At 45.1% G+C, this 26,323-nt stretch overlaps 1 protein-coding gene across 4 annotated transcripts in view; it reads right to left on the bottom strand.

Annotated features, from left to right (window-relative positions):
- Positions 1 to 26,323, bottom strand: part of MACROH2A1 (macroH2A.1 histone) — a 79,988-nt gene that overhangs the window by 34,819 nt on the left and 18,846 nt on the right. For all 4 annotated transcript variants that reach the window (XM_082836411.1, XM_082836413.1, XM_082836412.1 and 1 more), the window contains exons 3-4: positions 14,418 to 14,524; positions 13,753 to 13,950 (exon numbers count right to left, since the gene is read on the bottom strand). In XM_082836411.1, coding sequence (XP_082692537.1) covers positions 13,753 to 13,950; positions 14,418 to 14,524 — 305 coding nt within the window. The remainder of the gene's footprint in view (positions 1 to 13,752; positions 13,951 to 14,417; positions 14,525 to 26,323) is intronic.

Below are 26,323 nucleotides of genomic sequence, written 5' to 3'. Positions count from 1 at the left end.
CAGTCCCTCACACCAGGAAGCCTGCACAAGTCCAGGACCAACCTCACCCACCAGAGGGCAGACACCAGAAACAAGAGGAGCTACGGTCCTGCAGCCAGCAGAAGGAGAACACGAAAACAGAAAGTTAGACAAAATGAGATGGCAGAAAAATATGTTCCAGACAAAGGAACAAGATAAAAACCCACAAAAACTAAGTGAAGTGGAGATAGGCAACCTACCTGAAAAGAATTTAGAAGAATGATATTAAAGATAAGCCAAGATCTCATAAAAAGAACAGAGGCACAGATCGAGAAGATATGAGAGACATTTAGCAAAGAGCTAGAAGATATAAAGAATAAAGAAAGATGAACAATTCAATAACTGGAATGAAAAATACACTAGTAAGGATCAGTAGCAGAGTAATTGAAGCAGAAGAAGAAATAAGGAGCTGGAAGACAGAATGGTGGAAAGCACTGCCGCAGAACAAAGAAAAAATAATGTAAAGAAATCAGAACAGTTTAAGAGACCTCTGGGATAACATTAAATGCACCAACATTTGCATTAGAGGGGTCCCAGAAGGAGAAGAGAGAAAAATGGCCTGAGAAAATATTTGAAGAGATTATAGCCAAAAACTTCCCTAACATGAGAAAGGAAACACTCACTCAAGTCCAGGAAGTGCAGAGACTCCCATACAGGATAAACCCAAGAAGGAACATGCTGAGACACATATTAGTCAAAGTGACAAAAATTAAAGACAAAGAAAAAATATTAAAAGCAACAAGGGAAAAGCAACAAATAACATACAAGGGAATCCCCATAAAGTTATCAGCTGATTTTTCCGCAGAAATTTTGCAGGTCAGAAGGAAGTGGCACAATATATTTAAAGTGATGAAAAGGAAAAGTATATAACCAAGAATACTGTACCCAGCAAGACTCTTGTTCAGACTTGACGGAGAAATCAAAAGCTTTACAGATAAGCAAGACCTAACAGAATTCAGCAGCACCAAACCAGCTTTACAACGAATGCTAAAGGAACTTCTCTAGGCAGAAGATAAAAGCCCAAACTAGAATCAAGAAAAGTACAAATGGGAAAGCTCACCAGTAAAGGCAAACACACAGTAAAGGTAGGAAATCATCCACACACAAGAAGAGAGTACAAATGCAGGATACAGGAAATGCATTTGAAACTGAGAGACCAGCAACTTAAAACAATCTTCTACATATACAGACTGCTATATCAAAATCTCATGGGAACCACAAACCAAGAATCTATAGTAGATACATACACACACAAGGGAAAGCAATCCAAACACAACACTAAAGATAGTCACCAAATTACACGAGAAGAGAACAAAAGAGGAAAGGAAGAAAAAAACCTACAAAAACAATCCCAAGACAATTAACAAAATGGCAATAAGAACATACATATCGATAATTGCCTTAAATGTAAATGGATTAACTACTCCAAACAAAAGACACAGACTGCCTTAATGGATACAAAAACAAGACCTGTATATATGCTGGCTACAACGGACCCACTTCAGATCTAGGGACACAGACTGAAAGTGAGGGGATGGAAAAAGGTATCCCATGCAAACGGAATCAAAAGAAAGCTGGAGTAGCAATACTCATATCAGACAAATTAGACTTTAATTTTTTTTTTTGGCTACGCTGCATAGCATGTGGGATCTCAGTTTCCCGACCAGGGATCGAACCCTATGCCACCCTGCCACCCTGCATCAGAAGTGTGGAGTCTTAACCACTGGACAACCAGGGAAGTCCCCAAAATAGATTTGACAAGAATGTTACAAAGAGACAAAGAAGGATATTACATAATAATCAAGAGATCAATTCAAAAAGATATAACAATTGTGAATATATATGCACCAAATATAGGAGCACCTCAATATATAAGGCAAACACTAACAGCCATAAAAGGAGAAATCGACAGTAACACAATAATATGGGGGGATTTTAACACCTGACTTACATCTTTGAACAGATCATCCAGACAGAAAATCAATAAGGAAACACAGGCCTCAAATGACACATTAAATCAGATGGACTTAACTGATATATATAGAGCATTCCATCCAAAAGCATCAGAATTCACTTTCTTCTCAAGTGCACATGGAACATTCTCCAGGATAGATCACATCTTGGGCCACAAATCAAGCCTTGGTAAATTTAAGAAAACTGAAATCATATCAAGCCTCTTTTCTGACCACAATGCTATGAGATTAGAAATCAACTACAAGGGAAAAAAAACAAAAAACACAAACACGTGGAGACTAAACAATATGCTACTAAACAACCAATGGATCACTGAAGATATCAAAGAGGAAACCAAAAAATAGCTAGAAACAAATGAAAATGAAAATGAAAGCATGACAATCCAAAACCTATGGGATGCAGGAAAAGCAGTTCTAAGAGGTAAGTTCATAGCAATACAATCTTACCTCAGGAAACAAGAAAAATCTCAAACAAACTAACCTTATGCCTAAAGCAACTAGAAAGAGAACAAAACCCAACATTAGTATAAGGAAAGAAATCACAAAGATCAGAGCAGAAAAAAATTAAATAGAGACAAAGAAAACAATAGAAAAGATCAATGAAACTAAAAACTGGTTCTTTGAAAAGATAAACAAAATTGATAAACCTTTAGCCAGACTCATCAAGAAAAAAAGGGAGAGGGCTCAAATCAATAAAATTAGAAATGAAAAAAGAGAAGTTACTATTAACACCACAGAAATACAAAGAATCATAAGTGACTACCTACAAGCAACTATATGCCAAAAAAAGGGACAACCTGGAAGAAATTGACAAATTCTTAGAAAGGTACAATCTTCCAAAACTGAACCAGGAAGAAATAGAAAATATGAACAGACCAATCAAAACCACTGAAATTGGAACTGTGATTTTAAAACTCCCAACGGGGAATTCCCTGGTGGTCCAGTGGTTAGGATCAGTGCTTTCACTGCGAGGGCCCAGGTTCAATCCCTGGTTGAGGACTAAGATCCCGCAAGCTGCAGTGCAGCCAAAAACAAAAATACAAAACAAAAAAACCCAAAAGAACTCCCAACAAAAGAAGTCCAGAACCAGATGGATTCATGGGCGAATTCTATCAAACATTCAGAGAAGAGCTAACACCTATCTTTCTCAAACTCTTCCAAAAAGTTACAGAGGAAGGAACACTCCCAAACTCATTCTATGAGGCCACCGTCACCCTGATATTAAAAGCAGACAAAGATACCACAAAAAAAGAAAATTACAGGCCAATATCACTGATGAATACAGACAAAAATCCTCAACAAATACCAGCAAACCAAATCCAACAGTACATTAAAAGGACTTTACACCACGATCAAGTGGGATTTATCCCAGAGATGAAAGGATTTTTCAATATCTGTATATCAATCAGTGTGATACACCACATTAACAAATTTAAGAATAAAAACCATATGATCATCTCGATAGATGCAGAGAAAACTTTTCACAAAATTCAACACCTTTTATGATAAAAACTCTCCAGAAAGTGAGCACAGAGGGAACATACCTCAACATAATAAAGGCCATACATTGATATGTCAAACGCACAGCTAACATCAGAGTCAATGGTGAAAAGCTGAAAACATTTTTTCTAAATCAGAAACAAGACAAGGATGTCCACTCTCGCCACTTTTCTTCAACATAGTTTTGGAAGTCCTAGCCATGGCAATCAGAGAAGAAAAAGAAATAAAAGGAATCCAAATTGGAAAAGAAGAAGTAAAACTGTCACTGTTTACAGATGACGTGATACTATACATAGAGAATCCTAAAGATGCTACCAGAAAACTACTAGAGTTCACCAATGAATTCCATCAAGTTGCAGGATACAAAATTAATACACAGCAATCTGTTGCATTCCTATACACTAACAAAAGATCATAAAGAGAAAATAAAGAAACAATCCCACTTACCATCACATCAAAAGAATAAAATACCTAGGAATAAACCGATTCAAGGAGGCAAAAGACCTGTACTCTGAAAACTATAAGATGCTGATGAAAAAAATCAAAGACGACACAAACAGATGGAAAGATATAACATGTTCTTGGATTGGAAGAATCAAAATGACTGTACTACCCAAGGCAATCTACAAATTAAGTGCAATCCCTATCAAATTACCTATGGCATTTTTTTTTGCAGATCTAGAACAAAAAAAATCTTAAAATTTGTATGGAAACACTGAAGACCCCAAATAGCCAAAGCGATCTTGAGAAAGGAAAATGGAGCTGGAGGAATCAGGCGCCCTTACTTCAGACTATACTACAAAGCTACAGTCATCAAAACAGTATGGTACTGGCACAAAAACAAAAATAGAGCTCAATGGAACAGGACAGAAAGCCCAGAAATAAACCCACGCACCTATGGTCAAGTAATCTACAACAAAGGAGGCAAAAATATACAATGGAGAAAAGACAATCTCTTCAATAACTGGTGCTGGGAAAACTGGACAGCTACAGGTAAGAGAATGAATTAGAACATTCTCTAACAGCATACACAAAAATAAACTCAAAATGGATCAAAGACCTAAATGTAAAGACGACAGTATAAAACTCTTAGAGGAAAACATAGGCAGAACACTCTTTGACATAAATCGCAGCAATATCTTTTTTGATCCACCTCCTAGAGTAATGAAAACAAAAACAAACAAATGGGACCTAATTAAACTTAAAAGCTTCTGCACAGCAAAGGAAACCATAAACAAAATGAAAAGACCACACACAGGATGGGAGAAAATATTTGCAAACAATGCAACAGACAAGGGATTAATCTCCAAAATACAAAACAGCTCATGCAGCCCAACAGCAAAAAAAATACACGCAACCCAATCAAAAAATGGGCAGAAGATCTAAACAGACATTTCTCCAAAGAAGACATACAGATGGCCAAAAGGCACATGGAAAGATTCTCTAATGATTAGAGAAATTCAAGTTGAAACTACAATGAGGTATCACCTCACACCGGTCAGAACGGCCATCATCAAAAAGTCTACAAACAATAAATGCTGAAGAGGTGTGAAGAAAAGGGAACCCTCCTACACTGTTGGTGGGAATGTAAATTGGTGCAGCCACTATGGAGAACAATTTGGAGGTTCCTCAAAACACTGAAAATAGAGCTATCGTATGATCCAGCAATCCCACTCCTGGGCATATATTCAGAGAAAACCATCCTTTGAAAAGACACATGTACCCCAATGTTCACTGCAGCACTATTTACAATAGCCAAGACATGGAAGCAACCTAAATGTCCATCAACAGAGGAATGGATAAAGAAGATGTGATACATATATACAATGGAATATTACTCAGCCATAAAAAAGAATGAAGTAATGCCATTTGCAGCAACACAGATGGACCTAGAGATTATCATACTAAGTGAAGTCAGACAGAGAAAGACAAATATCATATGATATCACTTGTGTATGGAATATTAAAAAATAATAAAAATGAACTTATTTGCAAAACAGAAACAGACTCACAGACTTAGAAAACAAACTTACGGTTACCAAAAGGAAGGGGGGAGGGGAAGGATAAATTAGGAGTTTGGGATTAACATACACTCTACTATATATAAAATAGATAATCAACAAGGACCTACTGTAGAGCACAGGGTACTCAATACTCTGCAATAACCTATATGTGAAAAGAATCTGAAAAAGAATAGACATATGTATACGTATAACTAAATCACTTTGCTGTACACCTGAAACTAACACAACATTGTAAACCAAATACACTCCAATATAAAATAAAATTTAAAAAATAAAATGTGCTCTTAATAAAAAAAGTATATATATGTATAACTGAATCACCTTACTGTACAGCACAAATTAACACAACACTGTAAATCAACTATACTTCAATTTAAAAAAATAGTAAAATGTGAAAAAAAATTCCAATGGCATTTTTCACAGAAATAGAATAAACAATCTTAAAATTTGTATGGAACCACAAAAGACCCCCACATACCCAAAGCAACCTCAAGAAAGAAGAACAAATCTGAAGGCATCGTGCTCCCTCATTTCAAACTACATAACAAAGCTGTAGTCATGAAAACAGTATGGTATTGGCATAAAAACAGACACAAAGATCAATAGAACAGAACAGCAAGCCCAGAAATAAACCCAGGCATATATGGTCACTTAATTTACAACAAAGGAGGCAAGAATATACAATGGAGAAAGGACAGTGTCTTCAATAAATAGTGTTGGGAAAACTGGACAGCCAATGTAAAAGAATAAAACTGCACCGCTTACATCTTACAGTGTACACAAAAATTAACTCAAAATGGATTAAAAACTTGAACATAAGAGCTGAAACCATAAAACTCCTAGAGGAAAACGGACAGTAAGCTCTTTGATATTAGTACTGGCAATGCCTTCGGATTTGACACCAAAAAAAAAAGGCAACAAAAGCAAAAACAAACAAGTAGGACTATATCAAACTAAAAGGTTTCTGCACAAGAAAGGAAACAATCAACAAAGTGAAAAGGCAACCTATGGAATGGCAGAAAATATTTGTGAATCATTTATCTGACAAGGGGTTAATATCCAAAACATATACAAACTCAGACAACTCAAGAGCAAAAAACTCAAGACCATTTTTCCAAAGAAGACATACAAATGGCCAACTGGTACATGAAAAGGTGCTCAACATCGCTAATCATCAGGGAAATGCAAATCAAAACTACAATGATACAGCACCTCACACCTGTTAGAATGGCTATTATCAAAATGACAGGAAATAACAAGTGTTGGCAAGGATGTAGAGAAAAGAGAACCCTGGTACACTGTTGGTGGGAACGTAAACCGGAGCAGCTACTATGGAAAACATTTTGCAGGCTCCTCAAAAAATTAAAAAGAGAACTCCCACATAATTCAGCAATTCCACTTCTGGGTATTCATCCAAAGGAAACAAAAACACTCACTCAAAAGTATATATATGCACCCCATGTTCACTGCAGCATTATTTATAATAGCCAAGATATGGAAATATGGAAAAAAACCTAAGTGTCCATCAATGGATGAACGGATAAAGAAAATACGATACACGTACACACACACACCCCCCTATATAAAACAAAATGGAACATTCATCAGCCATAAAAGTGAAGGAAATTCTGCCATTTGCGACAAAATGGATGGACCTTGAGAGCACTATGCTAAGTGAAATAAGTCAGATAGAGAAATTAAAATACCATATACCACATAATCCCTCTTATATGTGGAATCTTAAAAAAACAATAACAAAAAAACCCAAACTCACAGGAAAAAAGATCAGATTTGTGGTTACCAGAGGCAGAGGGTTGGAGGAGGAGGGATGATTGGAGGAAAGTGGTCAAAAGGTACAAACTTGCAGTTATCAGATAAATAAGTACTGGGAATGTAATGTACAACACAATGACTATAGTTAACACTGCTGTATGATACGTAGGAAAAGTTGTTGAGAGTAGGTCCTAAGAGTTTTCATCACAAGGAAAAAACCATTTTTTTCTGTATGTGAGATGATGGATATTAACTACCCTTATTGTGGTCATTTCATGATACATGCAAGTCAAATCATGCTGTACATCTTAAACGTATACAGTGCTTTATGTCAATTATAATTCAATACACCGAGAAAAAGAATGTTGTAGAGGGTAAGAGGTGGAAATTATAAACAGAATATATATCATGAATGTACAAACAAATTTAATGAGAGGCCAGAATGTGTTATTTTAAAAAAGTTTTTTAAGGTGTTGCCCCACTCACTCTGCAGTGGGCGGCTTTGCAGCCCTCTACCATCAGACCAGAGGGGATTCTACCTAGGGACGTAGTCCATAGTCACAGGACACACAAGTAACACTTTATCTGAACTCTAAAGTCCTGCATTTGACCCCTGGTCTACTAGCTGCATAGCCTTAGGTACATGGCTCACATTCCCTAAGACTTAGCTTCCTCATCAGGAAAGTGAGATAAGGCAGGAGAACTGACTAAACAAGTGGCCAAGGCAGAGAAAGTGGCAAACCCTGTGCAAGACCAGCTGCTCCTTCCCAGTTCTCACAGTCTGTCCACCTGGCAACCAACACCTGCCTCTTCCCTGCAAGGCGTGCAGCCCGTGACACGGTGCTTCAGGTCTACACAGTTGCCTTGGGAGATGTCACTATATTCCAATCGTAACAACTGTGCCCTAAGTTTTCCTAAGGTCTGTAGTCTGCGATTAAGTCCCTTCCTCACTTCTTGGTATTAAAATGCCCTTTCTTACATGAAATGGTGAGAGTAGATGGTAGATTCTTTACACAACCTGGCACAGGGAGGACAAAAGCTAGCAAGCAATACTTTGTCCATCTCCAAAATGATTGACATTTTATGGATGGCTAGTGGGAAGCTGCTGCATAGCACAAGGAGATCAACTCTGTGGTCTGTAATGACCTACAGGGGTGGGGTAGGGAGGGTGGGAGGGAGGCTCAAGAGAGAGGGGATATGGGGATATATGTATACATATAGCTGATTCATTTTGTTGTACTGCAGAAGCTAACACAACATTGGAAAGCAACTATACTCCAATAAAGAGTTAAAAAAAAATGATTGGCAGCTGCACAGCACAGGGAGATCAGCTCCGTGCTTTGTGACCACCTAGAGGGGTGGGATAGGGAGGGTGGGAGGGAGACGAAAAAGGGAGGAGATATGGGGATATATGTATATGTATAGCTGATTCACTTTGTTATAAAGCAGAAATGAATACACCATTGTAAAGCAACTTTACTCCAATAAAGATGTTAAAAAAAAAAGACTGACATTTTAGAAATTCATATTGTTGTACAAATCCAAAAACTCCATGTATTGTGCATACATCCAGTTTTGTTTTGAGCAGCAGAAAACCTGTAAGGTCAGAGTCAGTGGGAGACGTATTTAAGAATCTGTAGAACTGAGTGTCCAAAAAGACTTGTGTGAAATTATCAACCCAAGATTACCTACGCCTAGTCTCCTTTGCTCTGCTGTTTGAATCTCTGGAAATTTCATTAAAAAGTCAGCAAAATTTTGCAAGGATGGCAGCTTCTCAAAAGAACCAATCCCTTTTTTTGGCATCCCTTACCAGAACATTAATCACTCATTTGCAGTTTAAATATTTCTCAAAAAGAAAGAGGCGCTCTCCCAAAATCATCTTGGGCTTTTTGCCAGGCAGTGAGGAGCAAGTGTATCTTCTTGATGGGGAAGAGTGATTCACATATGGGGGTGGAGTTCAACTGGGGTGGTAGAGCGGGTTTACATTTGAAAAATCCTAGGTGAGATGACTATTTATCAAAACTTTTGGCAAAAACTGCCTTCTTGGAGATACCTTAAAGATTATCCTATGAATCTTGGTGAGCATTCTGACAGGGGTCTTAACCTTGAAGATTTAGGCATAAATGGTTTCCTTTGAATCTTCGGTATTTTATGCATTTTAAAACCTTATTTTGAACTTCCCTGGTGGCGCAGTGGGTAAGAATCCGCCTGCCAATGCAGGGGACACGGGTTCGAGCCCTGGTCCGGGAAGATCCCACATGCCGCGGAGCAACTAAGCCCGTGTGCCACAAATACTGAGCCTGCGCTCTAGAGCCCGCGAGCCACAAGTACTGAAGCCCAAGTGCCCTAGAGCCCACACGCCACAACTACCGAAGCCCAAGTGCCCTAGAGCCCGTGCTCCGCAACAAGAGAAGCCACCGCAATGAGAAGCCCGCACACCGCAACAAAGAGTAGCCCCCGCTCGCAACAACTAGAGAAAGCCTGTGCACAGCAACAAAGACCCAACGCAGCCAAAAAGATAAATAAAATTTAAACAAAACAAACAATCATTTGGGGCCAGCCAAGTCTCTCTTAAAAAAGTAAAATTAAAAAAATAAATAAAACCTTATCTTGAGAAGAGTCCCCAGGCTTCTCTGAAACGTTGGGGACCCCACATGAAGGACTGTCCCATTCTCTCCGGGAAGAGCCAGGCATGCTCCCCCCTGTGCCAGGAGCTCTCTCCTCTCAATCACTTAAATGCCTTGAGTGTTACCTTACCAGAGAAGCCTCCCCTGAGCACCTATGTAAGACAACACTGCCGTGCCATCACTCCACTTTATTGTGGTCGGAGCACCACTTGCCCCCCCCCTTGTGCAGTGACTCTACCTCCCTCACTAGACCAGAGCTCCCTGAGCACCAAGGTGCTGTACCCTCACTACCAAGAAGGGGAACAAGCACATGTAGATGTGATAAATATGGATCGAATGGATGCATCTTCTTTCAACAACTCAGTGTCAGATGTGTAAATAAGTCCACTCTTGAAATTTCTTAATGGGATGATAAGCCATCAGAGTTAAAAAATACACTCTCTGCTTCAGTAAGTCCACCTTGAGGACTTTCTCCTACAGATACACTTGCACTTATGCAGAGACCCACACACAGTGATGGTCACTGCGGACTGTTTGTCAGGATGGACACGAGGAACAATCCATAGAGAACTGGGTACATTGCTCCTGCCTACAGTATCAGTAACTGGAGCCACACCATGAGAGACGAAAGCAGCTCCACACGCCAAGATGAGTAAGAACTGCCAAGGGAGTAACAGCGGCAGCTGACATGTGTGCCAGACACTGCTGTAAGCACTTCACATGAATCCTCTTTTAAGCCTCCCAACCACCCTGTGTTATACCTCCATTTTACAGATGAGGAAATTGAGATACCAGAGGAATGAAGTAACTCCCCCAACTCACACCTCACACAGCCAGCAACTGGCAGAACTGGAATATAAAGCCAGATGAGCTGGCACCAGTAACCACTGACACCACACTGCAAAAACAGTGGGGAACACGACACACACACACACACACACACACACACACACACACACACACACACACACTCTAAAGGCCAGTAGGATGGGGAAGACTTTATGTATCTCTGTGCTTTTTATGTGCTTAGACTTTCTGAAAGGGTACATGAAAACTCATTCCAGAGACTGCTCTGGGAAGTGGGAGGACTGAGTGAGATTTTATTACCGCACACTCTTTGTACCATCCAAACTCTCACACATATTACCTACACAAAGACATTATGCAAACATTCACTAGAGTCAGTAAATTGTAGGGCTGGGATGGACCCCATCATTTCACGGCAGGGGGTAAACTGAGGCACAGACTTGCCTGAGGCCACCCAAGTAGAAGGAGGAACCCCAAGGCACTGCCAGGGCCCCGGATGCCCAGCCCCTGGTGGGTTCTGTCACCTTCTCTAACAGTTTCCACTACGGCTGACTCAGCTGTCACAACTGGAGACTTTCAAAACCTTCCAATTACATAGAATTGGGGGGAAAATTATGATTTGGAATTCAAGTGTTGACACTTGAAAAATACCAACTCCCTTTCACTACAAGTGCTTTAGCATGTTACTAAGGCTTTGTCTGCATGTCTCTGGAAAGGTTATTTTCAGAACATTCCACTTAAACCTGGAGATGCAGGGTTCTCCGCTGTTTCTGGGAGCTGGTACCACAATTTACATTAAACAAATGTTTTGAAAATTAGCTGTTCACGGTTCCAATTTCAGCTTCCCCCAGGGTTTAATGTTAGCCAAATACTGGTACAGTAAGCAGACAATGTGTTTTATTGTGTAGAAGAAAAACAGACCACCATAACAGACTTCCTGCTTTTGTAATCAAGGGAAAAGTTGAGTGTTCAAGTGATTATTGGCATATGGTTATTAGAAACACTGAGTTCCGAATATAGCTACTAGAAGACACACACACACACACACACACACACACACACACACACACACACACACACACACACACACACACACACACACACACACACACACACACACACACACACACACACACACACCTCTATATTTCAAGTCCAAAAAGAAAGAAAAAGCATTCATAGTGTTTGGGAAGTTGGGAAGTTGGGAAAGTTATGGGGCAAAAACTATGCCAGAAGACTGGGGGTGACAGGGAGCAAGGTTCAACCCAGGGTTGCCAGAGACACTCGGGTTGGAGAGGTGCCACAGTGCTGCCCCTGCTGGCCCCCCGCTCTGCGGGCAGCCAGCTCCCTGAGGCCCATAATCAAGAGATGATGGATTTGGCATCTTCGTCTTCTTTTTTAACATTTAAAGGGGGATACACAGGCGCTCTCCCCTGCCTTCCCTGTCCTGCACCTCCCCCCAGATGCAAATGTTGTAAGGGAAAAAAGAAACAGTTCAATCTGCTAATTTTATAGTTAGCAGGAATGAGCACTCTGTGAAATCCCCAGCCTGCCCTGAGCCTCCTCCAGGGCTTGTGAGCAAGGTGGAGTGCAGCGTCTGGAAATAACTTACAGGACACTCTTCTGTATCCGGTTTCTCTCTCAAAGAGCTGGGAGTGATTCTGAGCCTGGTGGGGTAGGGTGGGGTGGGGGGTGTCTGTTGGCAAGAGGAATTTAGATTTTGTCGTTTTCAGGGAAGTGTTTGTCCACACCCAGAAGGATGTACAATACATACAGCCTCTTACACCTCAACTAAAGAGAGTCCACAAACACAAACAGTGTGGGTGGGAGGTGAGAGGTCACAGAAGGTGCCCCCCATGTGGTGAAGGCCTGCCTGATGTCTGGATGGGCTCAGCGGAGGGGACATGCTGGGAGGGCGGGCTGGCATGTGGCCCCGGGTCACTGCTCCTGGACCTGTTCTGAGAAGGTGTCCTCACCAGCTCACTCTGGTGAGGGCTTTGGGCTCTAGTAAGAATGTCCTGACACTGACACTGCATTAGGCCTTGCAGGGCATTTCCAAGGGGATATTACTGGGGGTCTTTCAAAATAGGGAGGCCACCTTCTGCCAGAGATAATTTCCTCTTAGTCTGGCTAGAGGCCAGAAGGGTGACTCCTGAGGGGGCACCCCAGGGCAGGGCAGGGTGGAGCAGCCTTAAGATTCCATTTTATTAAACACAGAGCTGCGCTGTTCCTAGTCTGCTGGCCCTGGAGTCTGTGACAACAGCTGAGAGGCAGGGCCCAGCGAGGAAGAAACAGAAACCATGTGTCCCAGTTACCCTGGAGTCTCAGACAGGTGAATGCAACCAGCCACGGGTGTGGACCTCCCGAGGGTGGACCAGGAAGATCCTGGCTTGGGATTAGTGGGCCTGCCCCATCCTAGAAGACATTAGGTCACACTCATGAGAAGGTTTCGCTCCCCACAGAAAGACCAGCACCTACGACCTAGTCTCAATCCCAGCTGGGTCTGGCAGGAAGCGTCCAAATAACGCATCTATTTTCCTCCTTAACAAGGTGGTCATTTCAAAGAGCTAACCATCTGAACCATCCCTGCTGGAACAGGCTCGGAGGAGGACATGCAGCCATGGCAACACAATGACAGTTCTGGGCACGTCAAGGGCAAGCGGGCAGCTGGCAGCTCTGGGCAGGACTCGACTGCTGTCGCTCGCACAGGGAAGCTCCTGTATACACATGTCCCACCCCACGGGCGTGAGCATCTCCTGGAAGGGTGGGCACCAGGTTCCTCCAGCCTGGGGCTATCTGCCCCAGCACCTCCCCACATCCTCCTTGCCTACAGAAATCTAGTCCCCAACTTGCATCCAGACTCTGGCCACTTGAGCTGGACTAGCCCTCTGTCACCAGCTCCATTTGTTCCACAGGCCCCCACCCCAGAGGGGAATGAGCCCTCAGTAGGAAGGGGAGCCCGCATGACCCCGCCTGCCGGCACCCGCCCAGCCCCACCCTCCACACGTCCCTGCCAAATCACCTACGCACCTTGGATTTCCGGGCCCCTTTCTTGCCCCCTGCTTTCTTAGACACGGGCTTCTTCTGGGACGGAGACTTGGCCTTTTTGGCTGGGGGTGGTGTGATGATGGCTTCCAACTTCCCTTTGGATCCTCGTTTCTTCGCTAGCAACTCCGGATGGATGTTTGGTAACACTCCCCCGCTGGCGATGGTGACTCCTTTTAGCAGCTTGCAGGAAAACCAAAGTAGTGGATGGTGAGTCAGACCAGCACGTCCGTGACCTTCAAGAACTCAGCCCTGCCCCCACCCCATGCTCTTGCTTTGGGTTGGTAGAGCTCCCTCCTCCATGGCATCTACAAGGAGGCTGACAGGACCCTGCCTCACAACACGGAGAGCAAGTCTTCAGAGTCCCTCACTCGGGTGGAGTTTCCACTCGGGTGGAAGAAAGACCCATCTTTCTTCCAAGGAGAGCCAAATACCTTGTTTCATTCTCCTCCCCCAAACCAATAAATCTTGGGGAAAAACTGCCATGGGGTGGCGGGGGGGGGGGACGGGGAAGCTGCTAATAGTCCAAAATGCAGTCCACACCCTTGATAGCCAGCCAAACAGCACCCTCCCTCTGGACAGACAACTCTTGGGCAGCAAGACTGCCTGCTGGTGTGTCTGGGTGGGGGAGGGAAAGGAGAGCCCCATACCTGATTCAGCTCTTCATCGTTGGCCACGGCCAGCAGGATGTGCCGGGGCGTGACCCGGCCCTTCTTGTTATCTCTCGCTGCATTGCCAGCCAGCTCCAGAATCTCCGCTGTGGGGAGCAGAGGGGAAGGGCATGTGGTCACGTTAAAGCATCAGAGAACCGTGTGCATCCTCCCGGATGCCCTGTTCTTGGTGCCAGGAATGGGAGCCGGCAATTGGCTTCCCGAAGCAGCTACCCCAAGCTATGAAGCTGCAGGCGGTCTGCCTGGCAACACCTGGAGCCAAGTCACAGAGGTGTTGAGAGTCAAAGCTGAGTGAGACTAGGAAGACCCCTGGTCCAACCCCTTTGTTGTGGACATGAAGACCCTGAAGCTTAGAGAGGAGAAAGGACCACCAGCTGAAGGCCCTCAGTGAGAAGTGGTAGAGCTGAGATTTGAAGCCCTTTCCCAGAACAGGGCTGCCCACAGTCAGCGCTCCTGACGTCACCAGCAACAAGCCCGTGGAGCAAGCAGTGTGGCCGAGACTGAACTGTGCATCTTGAGCAACGGGTCATACATGGGTTTACAGGACTTCAGGGGGTGGTGGCATATTACTTAGTAAATTTCTGTTAATGGAACCAATGTTGAACGCCTGTACAGTCAGATTCAAAACTAGAAGGATATGACTGGACCCTTTACAAAGTCAACGTCATAAAAACATAAAACAAAAAAGGTGGAGTGTAGTAGATTAGAAGAGGCTACACAGCCACAACAGCCAATTACATATAGTGTCAATCCTTGACGGGATCCTGATTGCAAAAAAAGCTATAAAAGTCATTCTGGAGACAACTGAGGAGATCTGAATGTAGACCAGATATTAGACACAAAGGAATTATTGGTTTTCTTGGGTGTGATAATGGTATTACCACTCTGAAGGGAACATCTTGTCCTTAGGAGATACACGCTGAAGTATTTAGGGGTGAAGGGCTTTGGAGTCTGCAATTTACTCAGATAATCCTGAAAAAGTCTACAGAGGAAAACAAATGTGGTGAAATACTAACACTTGTTAAATCCAGGAGTGATGTAAGAGAGCAAGACGTCAGAGAGTTCCTCTCTCAGCTTTCTGTATATTTGACTTTTTCCACAAAATAATAAAAAACCTAGAAGGATATGAGCCTGACTTAGAGTTGGTGCTAAGTTAGAGTTTATTGACCAGTCCTTTGGGGCAGGGTTTGCCAGACAAGAAGACAGGTTCTTCCACAGCACCAAAGATGGGGAAAATTAGGAAGTACCCTTTGGCAAGAGATTTTTTTCTCCTTGGTGGCCCAGTTCTCTTTCTAAGTGTCAACCTCATCACTTTCGCCTCATTTTCTTAATGAGAAATGCAGACTGTCCCAAAATGTATCTTACACCCTCACTTCTGCAATTCTGTCCACGCCACAGCCCTGCCTGTCATATCCACCTAGCACTCCCTTCTAGGCTCAACTCAAGTCTGACCTCTTCCTGGTATTAAAGGATTTCTAATATTCGAAGTTATGTTGCAAACACTAGATGTCTCCAGCAAAGCGAAAACTCAGAATCATTATAAAATAACTAGGGAAAAAATTCTAGCTGCATTAAAACCAGGTATTTAAAATTTACAATATTACATGGTTTCTGTTGTTAAGGGGTACTAACAGCTGAACCCAATGCAAAAACTAGTCTGTGTGTCAAGCTGAAAAGCTGCTTGGATACTCACACCTGGATCACACGGATTCAATGCCTAAATCCAAGGCAGGAATTCATTTACTCAATAATCAATCACTGCACTGATGATACTTGGACACCAGAGGCAACTGAGGCCCCTGCCTGCTTGATGCTCCCAGGCCATAGGGGCCCCTCGCCCTGAACGTCACATGAGCAAGTCACTAGAGTGAGGCCCGGGGAAGAAGGGGAGATAATCAGTACACTTCCCACCCTCATCCATTAGTCTCCACAGGGCTGTTCCCCATACAGCCTGAGTACAGGCCCACCTGTCAATTTCATGGAAGCTTCCCTATAATTGATGGTGACTGTGTGTCCCGAAGCCCAGAGGAGATGACCCTGTCACGGCCAAGCAAGAAAGCGTGCTTGGGATACCTAAGTGACCTGATGCCCATGTGCAGAAATGAGCCCAGCTTGGCCTCCATTCTCCCACGTTCACGCAGGAGGCAGCACATCTGCAACGCTATTGTCCAACTCACTGCCTGTGAGGAAGTGAGGCCGGAGCCTGACGCAACAGGAGCCTGACCCTAGGAGTAAGGGCACAGGAAGGAGAGCCAGCCACAGCCAGCCCAAGGGGCAGGAAGGCTGGAGAGGGCAGCTGGCACCGCTGAGCTGTAGCCCACTTGGCTGGCTTCCTGCCCTCCACCACCCCCTCACCTCCCCAGCCTTCCTCCACTTTGAGGCCACAGGAAACGCGAGGCCATCAGTATTTACAAAGCCAGAATACACAGGAGGAGGCTGGGGGATTACAACCTTCTCCCCATAATGTGCTAAGAATGCTTTACCTGGCCCTCATTTAAAAAGAGAGAGAGAAAGAGAAGGAGACAGAGAGACAGAGAGAAACCCACAATAGTGTCCTAAGCCCATCCATTTGGCAAGAAGATCGTTTGAAATTATGGCTTCTCGGGAAAGTGGAAGTGGCCTGTTTTCTCTTCCTGCCCAGAGTATTGGTGCAGGTTCTCCCCAAGAGAAGGCACAGTGGCCGCTGGTGGAGGCTGGAGGGGAAGAGGCAAGTGGTCTTTTTATTTTTGGCATCACTACTTTATTTTTTGTGCGGGGAAGGTGCAGATGATGAATGCAAAGACCTGGAGGGTGGAGAGGGGTCACCAGAACTCCAAGTGTGTTTGGGCCCCTGATTTGGGTGAGGGACAGGCAGTATGTAACACAAGCAAGTAAAGCAGTGCACTGAGCTCTAAGGAGCACCCACAGCTGAGAAACAGGACGATCAGTTCTCCAAGAACTCCCCTGGACTACCACTAGCTCCCCCTCCGCCGCCCTCTCACATTGTATCTGCAATCGCCAAATAGCCTGAGTTTCTCCTCATGGGAAATGTCAAGGACTGTGCTCACTTACTGCTAATTCAGCCTGGACTCAGGGAAGCCAGACTGGATCCACCTGGGAGTAATAACAAGGTGGACACGGAGGGGCTGGAGAGGTGTGTGGAGTGGGGTGAGGAGTGTTCTAACTCCTCAGAAAGAGCTGGGCTGGGGTGTCCGTCCTGTCACTCCTCTGACTTCTTCACCAAGGAGCTAGAAAATCCAGGACTCCTTCCTTTCTGCAAAACCCCAGCTCACTTGTGATCTGCGAAGACCAAGATAACTGGCCCTCCCACTCCCTATCTTCAAAGAGAGGACCCTCAGCCCTGTGGGGAGGGAGGGAGCTGCGTCAAGTGGGGTAACAAAGAGGGGCAGAGATTCCCATCTTGGCTGGTTGCACAAGAGCTTTATCTTCCGTTTACTCCTGCATGTTTTCCAGTTGGATAGTTACCACCGCAACGGCTTCGGTCAAGGGACACACAAGAGGGAGCACCTCACAGACACACCTTTTATGAGCTGTGTTCGCCGCTCCGCCCCAGGCAGAGGGCTGGGGAAGTTGACAACAGCCCAGAAAGATGGAGGACGCACTCCCGCTGTGCACAAAAGTAGGAACCCAGAGCACGAACTCGCCCCTTGCCAAGTATTCAGTAATACCAACCCCCCTTCGTCCTCAGTCCAGTGTTAGAAACGGCAATCATAAAGGGCTTTCCTGGCTGAGAGAGGGCTGCCTGCTGCAGTGGGAGAGGAGAGGTGCCAACTGCCAGCAACTCAACAAGATGGATCAGTTCCCACCTGCTCTCCAGGGCACGTCTGTGGGAGGGCAGGAGAGAGGGTGGTGAGTGCCGAGGAATTGGGGCAGGGCACACGCCACCAGAGGTGATTTCCTGATTAAGTTTCCTTCCTAGTAAGTGATCCTCGGCTTTGCAAATGATAGCAAGGGCAAATTCATGGAAGCCCTAGCTCAGGGCTGTGCCTGGGTTCCTGCCACTATACCCACTGCCCGCGGGGATGGGCCCCTCACCCCCACCAGCAAGGGGGCCGCCTCCTGGGCTAGGCCGGAGCCAGCTTCAGCTCCGCCTCGACTTGAATGCAGCCTGTGCCTCCCTACCAGGGAGGGTTTCCTGCACATGATTAATCTTGCATTTTGGAAGGCTTTGTGCATCTCTAAATTTTTTCTGCCTCTGGCTGTTTTAAGAGAAAAGGGATTCTGAGAAAAAGAACCAGGGAAGCAGCACATCTACAGACGCAAATTCTTTTCTCCACGGTTTCCAGAGCTCCATGTTTGGATCCTGCCTCGGAAGGAGGTTCAGGAGCCACAGCCCTGAGGCTGTAACCCAAACAAATGGAACCCGTTAAGAAACCACGGGAGGAAGCTGGCAAAGAGCAGTAACGGGGAGAAGAAACAAACCCCTGACCACGTCCTCCACCCCTCAAGCCAAGTCTTCCTGACCAGTGACAGTCTAATTTTGAGGCCGCCGACCAGCACTGGGACTGGTGTGGGGCTCAGAGCACGTGGGGTCACGCTGGGGAGGACCCTCAGTGCGGTGAGGTTCCCCAGTTATAAACACTGCAAAGGGGACAGGCTGAATGATGAGCTACACCGGCCCCCTTGTGAGGTAGTTTCCTGTTTTAAGATCTTTTTGTTTAAGATCTAATTGGCAGAACACCGGAGTGTCTCTGGCTCCGACTCCTGGCCAGGGCCGGTCCCTGGCGAGCGGTGAGTCGCTGGCTCCATCATATGCAGCGGCCTGGCCCAGCGACGTGACCTTATTCTCTCCTCAGAGCAGCAGGCACCCCTGGGCCCACCATTCCCCAGCCGCGTGGAACACGATTATTTTAAGGCCGCTTGACGAAATTCCCACAACCTTGAGTAACAGCATTATTTGGCAGCCTTCTCAGCTACAGCCCAGCTGTCTGAACATGAATACCTCTGATAGGTCTACTTTCCAAGTTCACCAAGAGACCAAAGGCTTAGAGTCTTCCCCCCCGCCCGCAAACGCCTGAACTGAGCCCTATCTGTTGTACTGAAGCATTCTATCTCCCTTCAGGGAGCTGAAGTCATGGTTGGCAGAGTTAGACTCCTAACAGCTAACAGGTGATGTGTGGAGGCCGCACCAAAGGCTACACACAGACCTTGCAAAGGGAAGAGTCGGGGGCTTCTACAGAACTCCTTGAAGCGTCTCCTCTCACAAAAGCAATACTGAAAAGAACAACCAGAAATCAAAGGAAAGCAAATGTTCACGTAATCCCAAGGAGAAAACAGGTATCTGCTACAAAGCCGACAGCACGACAAGGAATCTGTTTATCGTATTTCCTTCCATTCATCAGGCTGCCATCGGCAGTTCACTGAGTTCAGAACTGTTTTACGCCATTCTGGAAGGCCTTAACCCAATCAACCCCAATCGGAGAGCGACTGCTAAGCGTTTCCTGCGTCCTGACTGCACCACAGTTTCCTCCAATTCCCTCGGCAGCCCAGAATCCACCGGCCCGCATCCCACCTTTTCGGGAGATGAGTGGCAGGGGTTGAAGCCCGCTGAGCTGTCAGCTTGGAGCACCGGGGTCTTGCCTGTGGGCCAGAGCAAAGCTCTCTAGTCTGCCTGTCCCAGGGGCCTCCGAGGAAACAGGGGTTCCAAAGAGAAAATAAAACCTACGGCAGTAATTGAAGGTGGTATGTTCTGTGCAGAAAACAAGGTATTTTCTGTGCAGAAAACAAGGTATTTTGTAAGAATGAACCATTCTGTTGCTTTTCTGCAGACGTTCCGAGTCTCATACAAACTTGTCCACTGCTGTTAAGCCCACACGACAGATCCCCTCCTCAGGGCCCATGAGCCAAGGGCCCAGGAGGCAGCATCTGGTCCAGTCTCCCACCTATCCCACAAAGTCTCCCAGTAAGAAAGAAACACAGCTCAATATGAGAGTTTCTAAAGTAAGCTAATTGTTTTTGGTATTTCAAAATAAAAAATTAGTAATTTTGCATTATTCAGATTAACAAAAAGGAGATTATGATTCTTGGCAAATATTACCTTCATTTAAACTGCCAACCCAGCTTGGTGCGTCAGGAAAGCCTTGCTCTTCCTTCCCCAAGTCTCTAGCGATTCTGTGTAAGCTCACCTCCTAGGTCTGTCTTCAGTGGAGGCAGCAGCCCCGAACAGCACCACGCTGAAGCCGGGGGCATGCTGTCAAACAGCCTGGGTGTGAATCACAGCTCCTGCACTTTAGCTGTGAGAGTTGCCAAGACACACCTGTGCCTCAGTTTCTCATTCCTTAAAAGGGGATGATAATTGAGGTCACCTCTAGGCTTGTGAGGATTAATGAGTTACCAAAAGACATGCTTAGAACACTTGGTAAACGTAAGCTCCAAATACTGATGCTACGGCCACACACTTTATCTTTTAAAACAGAGTATAACAGGGTTGATTTCTATGGGAAGGAAACTATACTTTCTTTTCCTCAGTTTCCTCTATCAAAATAACTGGCTGGCTGGCTGGCTAGGTGGATAGATGGGATGTATGTGAGAGCCAAGAGGAGGAGGAGAGAAGCAATATGGAAAACCTGGCGTTTCCTCCCCTGATAGTTTACCCTTTGCTGTTACACTTAACAGTTTACATATGTTTGAAAAATGCACTTGAACCCGCTTAACCTCAGTGCTGCCAGACTTGCCTTGATATTACGCAGCACCCAGGGTGGCCCCACAGGCATCCTCTGCCTAAGGATGGGGTCTGGGGCTTTTGTCTGACTCAGCAGGGGTAGCGTGGCAAGGGCGGGACCAAAGCCAGCTGCTGAGGCAGCACAAGTCAAGGCCCCAGAAGGAAGGCGGAAGGACGAGGTGGCTGGGGAAGGCCAGAGGAACCTGCTCTGACCCAGGGCCTGGCTGACAGCCGGGCAGGGCCCTCTCCCCACCACTCACTGCTTTCAAGGACTCGAAATTAATTTACAAGGAAATGGTTAATATGTATGTTTGTTTTGATATGGAAAATCACAGCCATTTGTTCTTAATTCATCTCAGGAAGGGGTGAACAATCAAGAGATGTCTGCTGACATGAAATGATTTGAAGAGTGTAATGTAAAAAGGAAACTCATTTAAAGAGCCCTGACATGGTGCCATTTCCCAGATGGACTTTTAAAGGGGAAACAAGGAGCAGAGCAGGGCTTTTGTAGGCTGCCATCCTGTGGGGGGCAGAGGCCATGCCTGTCGCCCGCCCTTAAGCCCGCGCTGACATGTGTTCCTGGAGATGTGGCACAGCTTTGCCTCCTGGGAGTGGAATTGGCGACCAGATCCGAGGGAGACATTTTTTTCTACCCTTTTGGCGCTGTCTGAGTTTATCTTGTGCACTTATCTTTTCAAAATGTAAAAAGTAAATTGAAAACACAGCATAAATGAGAAATGGCAACTATGCTATATGCCACCCCACTGGCCTTGGCAACGGCATGTCGTAAGCACCCTCCTGCCTTGACATCTGTCCCAGCCTGCTTAATCCTGCTTCTGGAAAAAAAGATCTGACCACATGAAGACTTTTTAGGTTCTTCCATAACTGACTGTTTTTAGAGCGATATGCGTGTGTCATAGTAGGGGAGGCCCCTGCCGCTCCTGGGGTCACCTTTACTAGCCCAGCCCTGTCTGCCCAAATGAATTCCCAATGCTGAGGGCCACTTGTCTAAGGATTTGCCTAAGCTCTGTTGCCCAGGATTCCACCTCCCCTTCACTAAGAGGACAATGAAGGGACATCGGGCAAAACCCTTTGGCCCTTCAGTCCACCCTCAGCGCTGCTGAGTGCTACAGCCTCCCCACACCCGACTGGGGACTGCCCTCCGCTCTGCTCAGGGCGGCCGTCTGGTGCTTCTCCCCCAGGACCTCTGTGTCCAGCTACAGGCAGCACCTCCCACACTGACCAGACTGCCCCTTCCCTATAGCCCAGCACACGTCCCTCCAATGGCCATCACCCCTCTTGTGCTCATGCACCTCCTTCCTGTCAGGGACTACTCGTCCTTCCAGGTCCATCCCGCAGGACCCCTGTCCTGTTTGCCCACGGCAGGCCACAGGGCTGTCTCCCGCCTGACACACCCACACCACGTGCCCTTTGGCGATCACCTGTGACTGCGCAGGGCCCGCTCCTCCCGTGAGTCCACATCTGCCTCCTCGGCCAGGATGCTGCTCTGGGGAGGACAGAAGCCAGCCATGGAGGCCTGGGCATATCCCATCCTCCTGAGATGTCCACTAAAGGCAGAGGAGGTGCAAAGTGCACTGAGTAATCCCAAGCCCCAGGGCTCCCCTTTTCACTGCTAAGATTTCAGCTCCATTGAGAGCCTACAGAAATGCTCTTCTAGAGATGAGTTATTGTGCTGAGTGACCTTGGAGAAGTTATTTAAACTCCTCTAGCCTCAATTTCCTCCTAAGCAAAACAGGTGGTTTGAGGATTCAGTGAGTTACCAGATGTAAAGCACTTAGCCAATGCCTTGCACATAGTAAATGCTCAATGTATGGAAGGTGTTTTATTATCTAAACCGTCCCGCCTTTACCTGCGTGCAAAGCACTGCCCTCTGTGCCCCAAAACTCACATTTTGACAAGCCACGATTTTAATCTGTGAGGGAAACTGCCAGGGCCTGGGGCAGAGGTGGGAGAGCAAAGAAAACAATGCTACTGGAGTTAAAGACCTTCACTTTCTGAATGAACAGCAGATATTGACTTGCAGCGGTCAATATCCAGATTTACAGACACAACAGAGAAATGTTAACCAAAGACTACCTCAGTTACCCATTACCACAGGAAGCATCAATCAGGATATCGACGGCAAAGGAAGCCGATAGATTAGCCTTTTCCAGAGGCCCTGGATTTCCACATGGTCCTCACAGCTCTGCAGGCAAGAAATGTGGGCTCTGGCAGAGAAGGAGCCTCCTTCTATACGGAGGACATATGTAAATGTCCACTATCAAGGCCATTCGACACACGTCCCCCTGTAGACCCCACAGGCCTCTTGAAGTACCAGGGAACACATGTTTTCTGGCCACTAGATGGAGGGCACTTGTCTAACAAGGAAGAAGGTGGGGTGGAAGATAGAGGAAGAGAGCGGGAGGGAGGGAAGGCGGAGGCAGGGTCAGAGCTGTAGGCTGGCTGAGCAGCCTGGCAAATCCGAGGAGTGTGTGTCATCCTCTTGGCAGCCAGAACTGGGCGGGGGGGGGGAGAGGGAGAGAGCGAGAGGCTGACTGTGGTTAGTATCCTTTGGGCTTGTCTCCTTGCTAGCACTTATTTATAGTTCTGAGAAGTGGCTGTTTGCTCTCATGGTATTTTATTCTGGGTTGACTAAACAGAGAAGCCCTCAGGCAGGGAAAGAAGGTAAGAGGGCTATAAATATATTTTATTAGTTGCTGATATTTTAACAGGAAGATATTGAGAGAAGAGATATTTGTAGAATTCTTACCTACTTCCTCCTCCTCTCAGTAAGTAAGTAGTTCTTTTAAAGCCATTCTTGATGGTCATCCACGGGGGACCCAGGGGGACCTCAAGCACCTCTCCAGGGACGCTGCTACTTTAATCAGGTGGGCAGCTCCTGGCTTCCTCTGTTATTCGAGGTGCAGCTGGAGACCTCCTTTTCTGGCAGGAGCGAGAGATCAACTCCTGAAACACTCCCAGTGCCTTCCTATTTGCCACCAACAGTTGCCCTGCCACTTGCCTCTCCTCAGGCAGGTCTGGTCCACGACGCCCTGGTGTTAATCCTAATTATGCATCATTAAAAAAATCCAGGGGTCTAGTTCAACTCTCATCCTTACCAATTTCCTGGCAGCATCTGACATTACCTACATTCCCCCCTCCAGAAATTCATCCTTCCTCTAACTAGTCTTCTTACCCTTCAACAAAAACCTATGTGCTGAGCAGCTGAGTACACAGTGATGAGGGAGGGGGTAGGGAAGGCATAGTCCCAGCCTTGGGGGTCACTAATATGTCCTCAGGGATGTCTGACCCATCACAGACACTCAGTACAAATCTGCTGAAATCAACAGTGATTCTTTGGACCCCCAGCACCCAGCTCAGCACCTTGTACCTGGTCAGAGCTTGGTAACTCTTTCACAAATAGGTCATTACAGATGAATTACTAAACCAGTGAACAAGCACTGCAGCATTCAGGCGGTGATGCAGGATGGAAGTGCAGGGATGTTCTCCAAGGCACTGTCCTGGTTTTATGGATTAGAACAAATACTCAGGATCCATGGCAGGCCGTGTGAACTACAAAGCTGTCATCCCAGGGGAAAGCAGCCCCAGGATGGCCCAGGATCCAGGCAGGCCATCCCTCTCAGTCTCAAATCAGGACTCAAGGTTGGCTGAGGGGACCAGCGATGTTGGGGCAGGTTAGAGGCAGATCAACCACCCTCAGATTTTGGCTCAAATATAAATGTCAGTCTCTGCATATCACATGCACCCATTACATTTACTATATTTATTTTGAAATGAAAAGGAAGAAGAGTATATTTAGAAACATATACAACATATATAAGAAACTGATAACACTGATTGTCTCTTGAGAGGAGAACTGGGTGTGTGAAAGAGTAGGGAGAGAAATGCATGTCTCACTGTATGTCCTTTGGGAACATGAATTTTGTCATTGGTATGTATTACTTATTAAAGAAAACAATTACTTTGTGTAAAAATAAAAAGACAGGAAAGACCTACCAGATATGAGAAACATATTATAAAGTATATAACTAGATAAACATACCAATGAAACAGAAAAGAAAGTCGAGAAGTAGCCCTAATTATATCTAGAAGTTTCATGTGTGGTAAAAGCAGCATCTCAGATCACCAGGGAAAGGATGGAATATCCAATTAATTGTGTTGAGACAGATGGGTAACCACCTGGAACAAAATTAAGTTGATCCCTCTCCCACGCTATATATTAGGATAAATTCCAAATGGGTCAAAGTAAAAATGTAAAAAATTAAACCATAAAAATACTAAGCAAGAGCATGAGGGAATTCCTCTGCAGCCTTGGAGAGAGGTAGGCTTTCTGAACAATGACTGAAAATCCAGCAAAAACAGACTCATGAAGACTTCAGATAAACTGGGTAATCATTTATGTTAAGGCATCGCATTGTACACTTTAAATATATACAATTATATTTGTCAGTTATTCCTTAATAAAGCTGGGGAAAAATAATTATTCAGAAAAATATATGAGAACTGTGTATAATATATATTTAAAGAAAAATGTGAAAATGAAGAGAAAACAGGATATTATAAAGAATGACCAAGCAGATTCACAAAAGAACCAAACAACTTCCAGAGTAAAAAATATCAACTGAGATTAAAAGTTCAGTGACTGAATTAAATAGCAGATAAGACACAGCTGAAGAGAGAATTAGTAAACTGGGAGATAGTTCTACAAGATAGACCAGAAGTAATTATCCAGAAAGTAATCTAGAGAGACAGAAATGAAAAATACGAATGAGATGAACAGATATGGAACTTAGATAAAACACTAATGAATGTTTAATTTGTGTTCCATAAGGAGAAAGAGACTAGAATAGAGACACTGAAGAAACAACAGCTAAAAACTTTATGGATGAGATAAAGACATGTTCAAAATCAGAGCCCGAGAAAGCTTACGACAAGAAGACCTCACTAAATGAAATTCTAAAGGATGTATAAAGTGAGCCCAGATGGAAGGTCTGAATGAAAGAGGCATGCACAGTCTGGGTCACACATTTTTCCTTGCCTAAATCCAGAATCAGTTTTGTAGTGCTTCGTGCCTTCCCACTGGCCCAAGCAAAAACAGAACTTCTGGTGGGAACTCAGCTATGCATATGCTGACCCCAATGACAGAAATGAAAGCTGCATATAGCCCTTCAAAGGGAAATCATGAAGCAACAATGAGAATCCT

Source organism: Leucopleurus acutus (assembly GCF_964270905.1).
Source record: "Leucopleurus acutus genome assembly, chromosome: 3".
NCBI classification, from domain to species: Eukaryota; Metazoa; Chordata; class Mammalia; order Artiodactyla; family Delphinidae; genus Leucopleurus; species Leucopleurus acutus.
Note: the sequence above shows the minus strand (reverse complement) of the source record. Positions and strands in the feature narration are given on the sequence as shown.